Source organism: Leptonotus elevatus, chromosome 2, assembly GCF_054856555.1.
Source record: "Leptonotus elevatus isolate MCC_2025b chromosome 2, RoL_Lele_1.0, whole genome shotgun sequence".
In the NCBI taxonomy this organism is placed as follows: Eukaryota; Metazoa; Chordata; class Actinopteri; order Syngnathiformes; family Syngnathidae; genus Leptonotus; species Leptonotus elevatus.
Window position 1 is genome coordinate 4,274,837 of NC_141240.1, and position 15,021 is coordinate 4,289,857.

At 38.8% G+C, this 15,021-nt stretch overlaps 1 protein-coding gene and 1 long non-coding RNA gene across 6 annotated transcripts in view; one reads left to right on the forward strand and one right to left on the reverse strand.

The window, feature by feature from the left end:
* The window catches only part of scn8aa (sodium channel, voltage gated, type VIII, alpha subunit a), an 87,864-nt gene that overhangs the window by 17,083 nt on the left and 55,760 nt on the right, over positions 1-15,021 (reverse strand). For all 5 annotated transcript variants that reach the window (XM_086067386.1, XM_086067383.1, XM_086067387.1 and 2 more), the window contains exon 21: positions 248-370. In XM_086067386.1, the coding sequence (XP_085923512.1) occupies positions 248-370 (123 nt within the window). The remainder of the gene's footprint in view (positions 1-247; positions 371-15,021) is intronic.
* LOC147178205 (uncharacterized) lies at positions 9,643-14,086 on the forward strand. The gene is made up of 2 exons (XR_015093994.1): positions 9,643-10,086; positions 13,159-14,086. It is a non-coding gene; the product is annotated as an uncharacterized LOC147178205 (long non-coding RNA).

Genomic DNA, 15,021 nt, shown 5'->3' on the forward strand with positions numbered 1-15,021 from the left:
TGGTCTGCTGTCACTACAGCTGCATCATGACTTGTTCATTAATGCTAACAAAAAATAAAACGAAGACATGGTACAGGATTGGAAAGGTTTGGCTTTCTGGTTTTAAGAGAAATCACCCCCCCCCCACCCCCTAATATTTTGTGTATTTCTTTTTCGTTGTTCTTTTGTTGATAGTCTTCAGTTCTAGCATGCTTGAAACTGTTGAATGGGCATGCGTAAGGATCAGCTGCTTAGCTTTGGATCTTACCCTCATCCCTTCAAAACGTGACAAGGCTCTGAGGGGTCTCAAGGCCCTTAGTGTCCTGAGTGATTTAATGGGCCCTAGATCGGAGTAGCCCAGCGCATTAGCGACAAGGCTGACTATAGACACCTACACAAAAACAGAGAAGCAAAAGAGGTTCCAAACTGTTAGAAATGTGAGATTATTCACTAAGGAAGAGAGGGCCCTGGCTAGGGGAGGAGAGTTGCTTAACATACACACATAAATCTATGAATGTATATGCATGTATAACATTGCATTTATACATGCATAGACACTAGAGACAGAAGGTCAGTGTTTAGTATACGTTTTATCTGCATAATGTTTTTTTTTAGGAGCAGAAGGCCAAGGGAGTTGTTAATGTCAGTTATTTGGGGCGAAAGTCCAGTGTACCTGTAAAGAAATGGAATTGAGCGAGAGTGATAATGTAGAGTAGAGTATAGAGTAGAGAATAGAGTGAGCGATGGTAGGAGCCAGAAAGACAGAGAGAGAGAGAGAGAGAGAGAGAGAGAGAGAGAGAGAGAGAGAGAGAGAGAGAGAGAGAGAGAGAGAGAGAGAGAGAGACATAAGACTCAAATCAAGGGCAAATTAGGCAGAGAAGAACGTGACACGATTTAGTACAAGCGAGAGGAGCTTGGGGGAGGGGGGGTGGACTTGGGGAGGGGAAGGCAGGATAAAGAAGAAGAGAGGTCGCCCTGCAGGAGTCGATTAAACACCCAACAGATTGGAGAGCCTTACCCTTGCCCCTCTAACATTGTCTCTCCGTGTCGCTCTTGGGCTCAAATCCCAATCACAATTTAAGACAGACAAACTAACGGTACCTAAGAGAAAGAATACAAGTCAACATGTACAAGTGTGTCACTGGGCTGCCATCATTTCTCATACATCATGTAAGTTCAAATGGTCACACACTTGTGTGAGGGGTAAGGGGTAGGGGTTTAAATAGGAGAGCCACAGTCACATGAACCACACACACACGAGACAGGGAAGAACGTTTAGGGCACACCCCATGTACTTATAAACACTTGAAGGACAGCAAAACGTTATTGACTACAGTCCAGTTGTAGACAATTAACAGCACACAACAAGAAACGGATGCAGCCCCTCTTGTGTCTAATATTTTAGGTGCAAAATACAAACTATGTGCCAGGGACGGACTGACCATTGGGAATTTCAGGAACAATTCTGAACGGCTGCGGTCCATCCTAGGCCGATATGGACCGGCGTTTTTATAATTATTATAACTATTTTGTTTTTTGTTTTTTGCAGCCCTAGGTCCTATGTATTTTACAATACCATATATGTACCGAAAGGAAAAGAAGAAGACATATATATATGATTTTTACAAAATAATTATAATTTGCAGCATGCGATTTGACTGCCTTTGATGAAACTTACTATTGCATTCAACTGCACAAGAATTTTATTTATTTTACATTTTCACCTGAATGGAGTATGCTTTACTTATTTTTGCACTGGGTTTTGTTTCCTGAATTTCTAAATAACCCATTTCTGAAAAATGATTCACATTTTAGTACAGTCTCAGTAGTTGTCTTGGTTTATTATGTGTGAATGTCACCCAAAAGGCTTCTTTTTTTTTGTGGCAGTGCAACGTTAACATAATCATTATTATACCAAGTTTAGTAAGGCAGGCATCAACATGGCATTCTAAACGCGGCAAAATTGGCCTTTGTTCGCACTCATCGAGGGCCTCTCCAACTCAAATTCCCGGGCTGAATTTAGAGCCCAGTCCGTCCGTCCCTGCAATGTGCTTTCAAACAATGTGAAATGAGCCAAAGTGTTTATTAACCACGGAGCCCCTGTAGCTGCGGCCTGTAGAGCTAATCTAAGCCCAGTACATTGACAACACTGCATTGATAACAGGAGGAGGAAATGGACGATAGTGAGAGTGATCAATAATCAGCGTTAATGCTTCTTGATGGCCGCTTGGTAAGTAATTGCAGGAAAGAGTTGACCGATCACCTCCAGTGTATCGCTGGCCATTAAGAAGACGGAGGAAGCAGAAGCTCCAAAGGTTGTAAAGTATAGAGTTTTGCCATAATTACCAAAAACAATTTTAGGGTTGGAACCGTCATCATATTTCACCAACCACCAGTGCGCCTCAATGGACTCATTTCAGCATGTGTGTTTTGCTTGATCTTTGACCCTTTGTGACTTTTTGCGACACAAAAGCAGAAGTGAGCAAAAGTCTTGCTTCTTTTAAAGCCAGGTACACACATACCGCTAATCAGGCCCAATCCCATTACTTTCTCTTCACCTGCACCATTTGTCTTGTTTATCTCTTCCCTCTCCCTTCTACTTCTTTGGGTTGGCAAAGACAAAAAAAATCCCTCTAGGAATCGAGAACGTACTATCGTTATCCAATCCGCTATGTCGTTACCTCGAGACACCGCAGCTGCGTGCTGGTTGTGACGTAACAGACGCGACAATAGCGAGTGTTTACCAAAACACACAATTGTGCCAATTTCTGCCAAAGTATAGAACATTCGATAAAACCACTATCATTACTATGACATTCAATAAATATTAGCATACTTACATTTACGCGTCTACTGCGTTTTGCTGGTGTCGACATTACTTCCGCCATTGCTTCCCACGGGGTTGCCGTGGGGGCATGACTGTAGTAAGGAGGTCGGGATCTATCTTCGTGAAAAGGGACCTGCAGCCCTCGTCTCTAACCCTCCCCCTACATTTTATGGAGAATTGGGAAACTCCTTTGTCCGCGTGAACGTGCATTCATAAGGGGGATGGACGAGAAGAGGGATAAGGGGCGGTATTGGGATTGGGCCTTATTCTGGCTATTCCACTTATTGTGAGCAATTATCCTGTGATGTTGGGAGTGTTAAGACTGATCCCCCCCCCCCCCCCCAACCTGCTCTGAGAAAGTTAGGACCGTCAATTGTAAATGCGTACGCCATGGCTGTAATATGAACGGTAGCCAATCAGGAAATAACCGGAAGCTGGCACTGTTGGCAGACTCAAAAAGAGCAGCGACTGTTTGTGTGAGTTTAAATGTGAGTGTGTTACGTGTGACACAAGTCAGTCACCAGAATCAAAATGGCCATAGGAGTTTGCAACCATTGCAGTTACCACATAAGCTAATAATTGCTTGTTAGATTTCTTCTTTAACTATTATTCTTTCTTCTTTGTAATTTCTGGCAGTCTGAACTGGATGCCCTGTGGCATAGCCTACCATGTTGGCTCTCAGATTTCCGTCTTGGTACTATGACTGACTTCTGGTTTTGGGGAGCTACTTGCAAATGTGGGCGGAGATGCAGTTATGTGTACAGTATGTGTGTGGTGTACTGTGTTGGTCATCCCCTGTACATCACAAACAGAGCAGTAAGTACACACTTGCCATTTTCTCTCAATGTATAATTGGCTCTCTCACATTTTACAAATAAGTTAAAATTTTAAATAAAAAGACATTAAAATTGGTATGTGTGTACTAGGCTGAGCCCAGTTAAGCACATTAGTCATTTTATTTTGGTAGATTGAATTGTTACTTTCTGTTTTTGATCCATTCCTACTGTTATTAACAGTCAATCAATACTCATTTACTGAAGCTCACATTTTTCTAGTCTTTATATCTGTTCATTAATATGAATTGCACATATAGACTGGGGACTGAGGGGTGTAGCCGTTTCTTACAAACAAGGAAAATATCAATAGTCTGTCAACACGTGTAAGCACTTCCAACCAGCCACTGAGGACCAAGTGGCCAAACGCACCACATAGAGTACATGAACATCAAAGCTTACCAAAGTCACGTAGGGAGGATTGTACAGGCAAAATCTTCATTTTAACCGGTGTCAGAGGAAATTCAGCGTGAGTGCTTAAACGTAAAATTATAGGGAGAAAAGCAGACTACTAATTGTTAAATCAATGACCTAGTTTTGTGAATATCATATGCAGCCTTTTAAAATAAAGATGTTTGCCTTCATCTACACTACAGTGTTTGGGGTAGTTGTCACCTTCAGCCTGACCCCATGGAGCGCACCCATTCGGGGTGCCCGGACTATGGCCCCCTGCTGGGCCAGCTGGGTGGGTGTGGCCTCAGTGTCTCGGCGTCCTTCTGCAAGTCAAGGCCAATGACATCTGGGGCTGTGATCCCAGGATGATGAAAGCGCAAAACAAACAGAAATAAAGCAAACTAAAACTAGAAGGGAAAAACACAACAAAACCATGAAACATAATGTGGAAAAAGAAGGAATGAACGAAGAATGACACCTGCTCGACTCACATACTGAACTTCAATTTTGAAAGTTTATAATGTATACATTTAATCCAAATATTAAAGGAGACATATTATGGGAAATTTAATTTAACTCATTCACTCCCAGTCATTTACACTGAAGCAGCCCCCTTCGCTCCCGGCTGGATTTTGACTGATTTTTCAAGGTCCACAATATTCTGTTTTTGGAACCTACCAAAAGAAAAAAATTATATTTGTATCTGTTTCCATTTTGCAGCAATTAGCATTAGAATATAGCTCAATTTAATAATTATTCACAAACCTGTTGAAAACACTGGGGAAAAGAGCTTGTTGCAACATGGCCCTGGCTGATACTCTTCTGCCACCTGCTGGCCATTTTTTGTTATCATCATGTCAGAAGCTGGAGCATAGCCTTCTTTATGCTCTAGCACAGGGGTGGGCACACTCGGTCCTCGAGGGCCGCAGCCCCGCAGGTTTTGGATGTTTCCCTTCTCCAACACAACTGATATATGATCAGCTCATTAGCAAACTCTGCATAAGCCTGATAACGATCCTGTTGATTGGAATCAGCTGCGTTGGAGCAGGGAAACATCCAAAATCTGCAGGACTACGGCCCTCAAGGACCGAGTTTGCCCACTACTGCTCGAGCATAATAATAAATAATAAAAAAACATTTAAAAAAACAACAATATATAAATACGTTTTTGGGAGTGAAGGACAAAGTTTAAAAAAAACATATTTCTATGTTTTTGGGTGTGATTTAGTTGCTTATGTACAAAAATGTGGGCCTTGTGTGCCTGCCCACCAATCAATTGAGAAAATATACAACCAAGTAAATCTTTTATCTGCCTATCCTCATCCAGGTGTAAAAATGCAATCTTGCAGTTTTTGAATCGGCACTTGTTTATTTATTTTCATACTAACTGCTCACCCTCTTCTCACCTACATTGTTTGCTCGAGCATGGGCAGTTAATAAAAAGTGCACTTGACATTTGTCATGCAGCAACGGGGGGAACGGGGAGAGTAGTGGCTCATTTACATGAAACAGAAATATCTCAAACAAAACCAAGTCATTGTAATCAGGCTGATGTAAAGTGTACTGTAATTCTTCACACCCCTTGTCTATTTTGAGTGAAGAATATCAGACCTTTTATAAGAGCACCTGAAAATTGTTTTAAATCCCCCCCCCCCCCCCAATGTAAAATATGTCTCCTTTAACATGTACAACTTTAAATTAACATGTAACACTGGATTCTACATCTGACACTCCCTGCCGTCCACATGAACAGAGCAAAACATACACAAATGTGTAAGAAAAAGATGCGGTAACATAAGGGTCATGAGGAAAAGAGGCATGCGCATCCACACAAAGAATAAGATGGGCTGGTTTAATGATGGTGCCCCACCCCCCCCTTTGCAAGTCCACGGCCACAGTTGCATCCCACAACACAGCACAGCAGAGGCCACAACACCAACCACCACAATTCAAACTGTTTTTTCTTTTTTCTTTTTGCAGGGGGAGCGCTAGTGAAGACCAAACTTACCGCAGGGCGCCTGTCACCCACCATCATTACATCTCAGCAAAACATCATCACATTGCTGAGGTTACACTTTCCAGAGGGAGTGAGCAGGGGGATGGTGGGGGGAAAAGGTTGTCACTCTTGACAGCACATTCACTGGCTTGGGAAGCTGCACCGTCCCAAGTGCTTCATAACACACCTACTGAGAGGGAGACTCCAATAGCAACAGCTTCGAATGATGCTACCTCAGAAGTCTATGAGGAATCTTAATTTACTTGTAAAAAAAAGAAATTGGTAGCATGCACATATATTAGGTGTATGAGGTTATGATATTGCGGTATTCAAAGTACCTTGATATTGTTGTGGTCTTGTCACTGTATAAAACTATATATATATATATATATATATATATATATATATATATATATATATATATATATATATATATATATATATATGGTTGTTTTTAATTCCATTTATATTTATTTATTTTTTATTTAATTTTTTTATTATATTTTTTATATCCGTTTTTATTTTCGCTTTTAGTCATTTATTTATTTATTTATTTTTTTTTTAATTTTGGCAGTTTTGGTCCTCCATATAAAACAATGGACCGTTGCGCTTACATTTTTTATTTGGGTCGGCTATACATTGGCATGTCGCTTAGCAGGGGTTACAGTGCTCTCTCAGATTTCTTACAACAGTGTATAGTAGTACCTCGATTTAAAAGGACGAAATAGTGAAATAGGAAGCGTGCTAAAATCGTGTCTCGAGAGCGACCAAATGCGCACCAGTTGTCAGTACAAACAATAATTTTGTACTGTCAGCTGTCATTGGCTAAGTCTGCATTTACAGGGTGTGGCTTTGCAAAAGGTCATTTGTTAATATAAATTGACAGATTATGCATTTTTCAGTTATACTTAATTGACCCCCGACTATTTCCGCTAATTGCGGGGGTTGGAGATCGGACACCACTCCGAATAGCGAATTGGCAGCCATTATAACTACATGGTGGACTGACGAGTCAGATTTATTTATCGTTCCATTCCTAATATACATGTAGTTATAATGGCTGCCAATTCGCTATTCGGAGTGGTGTCCGATCTCCAACCCCCGCAATTAGCGGAAATAGTGGGGGTCAATTAAGTATAATGAAAAATGCATAATCTGTCAATTTATATTAACAAATGACCTTTTGCAAAGCCACACCCTGTAAATGCAGACTAGCCAATGACAGTGCAGTACAAATTAGAGGTCAAACACACTCTGGTGGCACGCCATTGAATTCAATGTATAATGTAAGATTTTCAAAAGATATTTAAGTGAAGTAAAGTATCTACATTCTGGAAGTAACTTGCCCAACATTGATGATGATAAACGTTATAGAAGATGGATGGATAAATAGTAATAGTAAACTAAGAGTATAGCAAGCTCCGCAGAAAGTTCTGCTCCTTAATCTCGTTGCTGTTTTAAAGTACATGGTAGACTTGCTCTTTTGTGAAATGTATCCGTTAGCTTGCATCTCAGGTTGTTTTGCATGAAGTGACACAATTAAGATTTTTTGCTTCTATGTGTCACAAGTGTTTAGGACGTATCCCATGTCAGTATGAAGTGGAAAAAATTGCATAGTTCAATTCAGTACGGAATCAGACCACTAACAAATGTGAATGGAAAAAAATGAAGTACATGTCAGATATCTGCCATAGTGAGTGCAACATTAACATGCAGATTGGACATACCGATTGGTATTTTGACTGCCAGTTGTTGATTTTTTTTCATGTAATTTGTGCATCTGCCTGTGGGTTGTTTAATCTATTCCGTCACTTGAGATGTAAATGGAAATACAGAGTAAAACATTTTGACATTAAATTGGAATTGGACTTGAACCTGCACTTTAAATCCAGCCTTATTTACTTGTGTCCCTTTGATTCGGTAATGTAGCCTTCAAAGGCATACACAGCCTTCTGACTGCTTCAAATTTAAAACATAATTTTTACAAAAATGGGATTGAATGGAAGCATCCGGCTGAAAGCTTAATGGATTTAGTAACAGTAACTAAAGGGGGTGGGTCTTAGCAAAAGGTCAGTGATAACTGTGGGACTTTGACGCTTGTGTTTGCCACTGTGCCGCATGGTAGTCACTGACAGGAGTCCATTCACAGGTTTGGGCGGAGGTGTTGGACACTGTGGAGAGGAATTTAGTTCAAGAAGAAGGACAGAAGTCGAAGAAGCTTTTATCCTTTTTGTCTCCTTTTAAGTTGGATACTTATTATGGAAAATACCCCAGAGGTGGCAAATCCAGGTCCAGAAAGTAAAAAAAAACGCTGCCACATTTTGGCTTTAGCCCAAGGTGCTAGCTAGCTAGCTCCTGTTGAATTATTAACATTGTTTTTCAGTTTCAATTTATATTTTAGCCGTTTTGGATTTAGTTATAGCTGTGTAGCTCAATGAATAGTATTGTCTATTGTATTCTTATCTGTCTCTTTCGCCTGAGAAGAGAAGGGCAACAAGTTTATTTTTCTTTATCTAAAAGGGAGTATAGCCTAGTACCGGTCTCAGTCGGTCGAAGAGACAGGCTGATTTATTATTGTTTAGGTCTAATCTGATTTGTATGCCTGGGAACTTCTGCCTTTTTGTGCTCATGGGAGGGGAGGGACTTTTCAATAAAAAACGGTGTGCAGGAGAAGGAGGGACACAATCTGAACAGAACACGGCTTGAGTGTCTTCATTTTGTGTGATCAGAAGCTTCTGTTATAATGATACCTTTGCAAAGGGACTTCTTCACCAGAATCTCACCATTCAGTTAATTGAACACGCAAAGAGTAGAATACAAATATTGTCTACTCTAATAAATGGTGACCTCCGACACTGAATTCTAACGGATGGTGTTATTTTGACGGTTTGCGAGCTGCGGCGTTTCCGGACGGGCGGAACTTCTAGGCCTAAATAAATAAAGTACGGTAAGTGGAGACTTTTATCCACGTAGGGAGGTTCTGTCTGTTTGGGACCGCTGCAACTGGTTTTTCGTCTTCCAAATTGTCTAAATTTTAAATGAGATCTGTGTGAACAAGTTGTAGTTTGATGTTGTTCTATTGAGAGTTGGGATAATTCCTACGATATTGAACTGCACACGTCGTGGGGTGGTGTATTTAAAAAGTGACGTAAATGCACACCTAAAGATTAGCGCTTTTTTATGCAGGATGAAGTAGTGAATTGATTTTTGTTGTTGTTTTGTTTTGTTTTCGTCTCGCTACGAAGAATCCTTAGACCATAATATATATTGAATAAAAGGGTTGCCGGATGACGTGAGAAGTCTTTCTTCCACTAAGGATCGCGAAGATTATGGTAAGCGCTCTGCTTTTTTAGCAGTTTGGCCGATTGGGGACTAATATCGATATTTGCTCATGACTCTTATTGAGAACGTCCATTTACACGTAATATGTTTTTTGAAAAAGCGCCTGTTTGAAATTGAACAGTATTGAGGGGTCCAGGTTGATTACAGCGATAATTGGATTTTGTGTCGCTGTATTTGCAATCGAGAGATTACGTATTTTTTTATTTTGTTTTTTGGCGCTTCTATTTTTATAGTTTTGAGGTCAGGATTACCGTATGAATTCCTTTTGTTCTACGGTTTAATTCGATAGCGCGTGACGAGTTATTTTGAAAATAAGCGCCTTGCAAAAATTTTGCAATATATGGAGGACAGTTTAGCTCAGCGGGATTGGGTAACCGCTGTGTATAAACGAGAGGTCACGTGATTCTTATGTGTGTCTGTTGTGTGGCCATTTGTGTTAACCTATTGAACTATTATACTAAAAGTGAGACGTCACTGTATTGATAAATATTAATACTACTTGCGTAGAATATAAACCGAAAGTAAAAAATAAAAAACTACAAAAATGGAGGGCGATTTCGACCGGGATACAGAATGGTTTGTCCTGAATGTGCTTCCGGTTCATAGTCGGAACTTGTGCTTGGAGTCGCAGCCATGCGGAAAATAAAAAACGTCGATGAAGAATGAAAAAACAAACTATGGATCGATTGTATGAAAAGCTGTCGCTGGACAAAATGGTACGAGGGACTTTTGTATTTTCTTTAGCAAATGCTGGTAATGATGTAGTGGCTGAATTTGATGCTAAAATGACTCCAGCATCTGTGGAGCAGTTGACGGGTGATTTGTTCGAAGTTAACCCGTTTACTGAAATCACCGTACAAAACTGCGGTTTAAATGCCATAAGATTTGTAGACAACGAATTGATAGAATAAAACCGTTTATTATTTTATAATGACTAAAGAGTGTGTGCGTATGTATTTGAGTGTGTGACCTAGCCTCTAAAAGGTGGGGGCTATTATTGTGATTGTGAGTGAGAAATGTGCGTATGGTGATTTTGTTTGTTTTTCTTCAATATCTTTAACTAAGTTTGGTGTTGTTTTTGTGTGAGATGAGACTGTTGTGATAGTGGCGTTTGTTTTTCGAATGGGAATGTGGTAAAATAGGTTTTGCGATGTATAATGTTAAGATCCCCCCCCCCCCCTGTTTCTAGGTTAGAAGAAAAGGAGGGGGCTGTGGGTTAGAGCATAATGTGTCCTCGTAATGGGACTTTTTCTCTTTTCTAGGTAAGAGAGGAATGATAAACAATAAAAAAAAATAAGTAATAGTATTTGAAAGATATTGTTGAGTTTTTGTAGAAGAATATTAAATTAGTGTTTTATTTTTTTTTAGTGACTGAATTGATAGTCTTTTACACTATAATAATTGATGAAGATGGTTAATTTGTTAACTTTCCCTTTTCGGGGCAAATGAATCAAGAATAATGATAAAATAATAGTATTTTGTTTGAGCTGTATTGAGTTGGCATGATTGTGCCTACATCTGTACAGCTGTGGCTAGAAGTAAGATAGTTGAATAAGAAGTTATAAATGTTTTTGAAGTCGACATAATGATAATGATTTTTAATATTTGTTTTTTCTCTGAGTGTGTCATTTCAGAAACTGATGCTTAAGTTCCAAAGCAGATGAGGGTTTGATGGCCTTCACTGATTACAAACTGCGAACGGGGATGCGCCCCAGCTGCTGATACGTTGTATTTGCAAGTATTGCTAGTAGCTATTTAAAAGGGGTATTTAAAAAAAAAAAAAAAGCTGTTTTTTACGAAACATTTTTGAGAAAGCAGGAAGTGAACTGTCTTGCTATGATCCCATTTTCTCAGTCTGGCATTGTAGTGCATTGGATCAGCCGGGTGCATTCGTTGGTCGAGGTGAGCGCCTGGAAGGACCGAAAATGTGTCATCGGGTCCACATTGCAGACAGCGTCTGAATGGACGTGGCAGAGATCAAAGGTCAAAAGCCGCAGAGCACAGTCTTCTCCTCCTGTGCCTACAAAAAAAACATGATGCTCAACTTCCACAATGCCCAGTGACTGTGTACAAGCCTCATTACAGAGATGTCTCCTCTCATCGCTGATACCTGCTGAACTTTGTCTGACACAGCCGCCGCCCTGAACATTGACTTTTGAAAGCTGGTGGTCTGACTAGGATGCGACCCTTCAATCAGTGAAATGCTGCACGGTATATGCAAGGCATTTTTAATGTGTTGAATGGGGAACTGTGATCTATAGCAAGGTATTTCAGGAAATTGAAAACGACATATGTGAATTTGAAATGAGGGATTGAGAAAATTTATTTCAATCTATAGCCTACTAAATTTTTGCCTATATTTTTGGGAGAATCAGTTTCTGAATTGGTACAATGGGAATTTTATTAATATGATATGATACGAAATATTTTTATTTTTCCCGTGAGGAACTTTTTCCTGGACTTCGTCCAGCTGCAGCTACAATATAGAAAAAATAATAGAATAAAATGAGTAGTAATAAGTAAAAGACTAAATAAGAAGTTTTCACAGTGGTGTATATTATTAATATATATATTATCTAAGTATATGTTTTATATACATAATATTGAACCATGCATCTTATCGTACTGAGTTGATGCTATTTAATAAATAATAGCGAGTTTGATGGTTAATTTTAGGTTTTTTTTTTTTTTCACAGCACTGTGATTTAAATCTCAGAAATATTTTGTGTGCTGTGTTTTTTATGAGCCCCACTAATATGTAAAAGAGGTGAAGTTGATTAGCAGTTTGAAGATAATTTTTAGTTTGATTAAATCTAGGAAATGGTAGATATTTGTAAGTTTTGTGTAATTCGTATCCTGAATTAGATTAATATGGTTACCTCTATTTTTTATGGCCCCAAAGTCATCATATATTAGTGTCTTAAATTGTATCTGCTTGTGCTCGTTTTTATTGTTGTGTTTTGTAGCTCTTTCGTTTACCTCATAGCCTGATTTAGAGGGTTGTGTTATTTACGACGTCTTTTGAGTTATGAGGTCTCTATTTTATCCTCCCTTTATCTTGACGTGTTTGAAAAAATCAGTGGATCTTTGTCAAAATGAGGGAGTTTATGTTTAAGAAATTAACCAATGTAGACGAATTAGTAGATTAAAAAATGAAAAGGTTTTGAAGTGATAATCCACAGTTTGAAATCTATCAGAGGAAATCGAGCGGAGCAAAGTAAGTCTGAAGCAAGCAAGGACAATAATGCATATTCGCCGGATGAAGGTAATTATATTATATTATATCTTTTATCTCAGAATCACATTTGAAAAATGTAATGTTTGGAGCCCAGTGTTTGCAAAAGAGTATATATAATATGAATATATGTGAGTTTTTTCCAGGATGTCACGATTAGGCCGGTCGTGGGATTCTTGGAAGAGAATATATGCTAGTAAAATGATTCCTTTCAGGATGGTGAAAGGCACAGTTATGCAAATTTAGAACAAATTTAGTCGTGGTAAAAAATAAAAAAAATAAAAATTACCTATTATTGAACAAAACCTATAAAATAAATATTTACAAGCTCTGTCTTGTATTAATGAATGAGCGAATGTCATTCAACTCAATCAAAGGCTGGGCTCTATTTCAATGTCACAAAAATAGATCTTTTCCTGTTCCAACAGCACAGGACCTACGGATCTTAACCAAATAACATTTACTAATCCCAACTAACAAAAACTATCAGGGTTTTTCCTCCAAATAAAATTTATGTGGGTTTATGAGAAGACTAAACATATTCCGCTCTCAGGTTGATGACGGAAAGGAGAGACGAAATTCCACAACTGGTCTACAAGGCTGCCGGCTATCTCATCAACTGATGATCATCAATCTTATCACCTCCGACCTGGGAGCCACGTCAGCTGACCCAGTGTTCGGTTCTGGAGCGGCCGTTTGGACATCGTTTTGACATCATTCAACGGATCAAGTCAAGTGCCTTTTTCTGGGCAATCATCACGAGAATCACATTTGCAGGCAATCTATTCTGGGGTTCTGCAAAAAGCTGACAACGTCATCTTCTCATTCAACAAAGAACTTCATCACGAGATGGCTTCAAAGAACACATATTCGTCTGCCGATACATTGCGACACTTTTTAATGAACAACATTTTATGTTAAGCCTCACATATGCTATGCTTATTCCACTAAAAATCTTTTAAATGTATCAAATTGTTTTTTAATGTCATATGATTGCTAAACTACCTCCTCTCCTGCTAAAGGGCTAAACTATCTCCTCTCCTGCTAAAGGGATGTTTTAATGATAATTATTTCCACCACACAACCATTGAAAAAAAATGTTTTAATGTGTTGAGCTCTCATGAGCTCAAATGAGGGAATGTTGAATTATTAACATTGTTTTTCAGTTTCAATTTATATTTTAGCCGTTTTGGATTTAGTTATAGCTGTGTAGCTCAATGAATAGTATTGTCTATTGTATTCTTATCTGTCTCTTTCGCCTGAGAAGAGAAGGGCAACAAGTTTCTTTTTCTTTATCTAAAAGGGAGTATAGCCTAGTACCGGTCTCAGTCGGTCGAAGAGACAGGCTGATTTATTATTGTTTAGGTCTAATCTGATTTGTATGCCTGGGAACTTCTGCCTTTTTGTGCTCATGGGAGGGGAGGGACTTTTCAATAAAAAAAACGGTGTGCAGGAGAAGGAGGGACACAATCTGAACAGAACACGGCTTGAGTGTCTTCATTTTGTGTGATCAGAAGCTTCTGTTATAATGATACCTTTGCAAAGGGACTTCTTCACCAGAATCTCACCATTCAGTTAATTGAACACGCAAAGAGTAGAATACAAATATTGTCTACTCTAACACTCCCTAGCTAGTTCCCATGGTGCTCGTTTACCTGCTAGGGATCTAACTAGCTAGCACCTGGGGCTTAAGCCAAACTGTGGGATGCTAGCGCCCTACCCTTACCAAAAAGTATATTTAAGTATGCTTGAAGTATACTAAAAATTAGCAGAGTATACTTCCAGTTTACTTTTCTTGTACTTTTTGGAAGCATACTCCACCAAGTAAATGTTAAGTGTACTTGTAAGTACAGTATACTAAAATATATACTAAAATGTTACATACTCTAGTATATACTTATAATGTAGCCAAACTGTGGGATGCTAGCTCCCTACCATTACCAAAAAGAAGTATATTTAAGTATGCTTGAAGTATACTAAAAAGTAGGAGAGTATACATCCAGTTTGCTTTTCTTGTACTTATTGGAAGTATACTGCACCAAGTAAATGTTAAGTGTACTTATAAGTATACTAAAACATATACTAAAAGTTTACATAGTATATACGTTTATGGCACTAGCTAAGTAAGGAACCAAAATTTTAGGTTACATTTATTTAGAAAGCCCTAAAGATCATGTGGCTGGTCAAGGTCGTTACCTTAAGTACCAGTGTTTGCTGGTTGGATCCCTGCCAATTTATCACTGGGCTTTTTGCTGTAAACTAAACTGTGGACATAAGTTAAAGTACCACAAAGGATACTTTCAAGTATGCTTAAGTATACTTATTAATATACTTTAGAATATACTTAAGTATATTTAAATTTTTAAGTGCACTAAAATGTTCCAATTTAGTCCCAATGAGTTTACTTAAAGTTTAC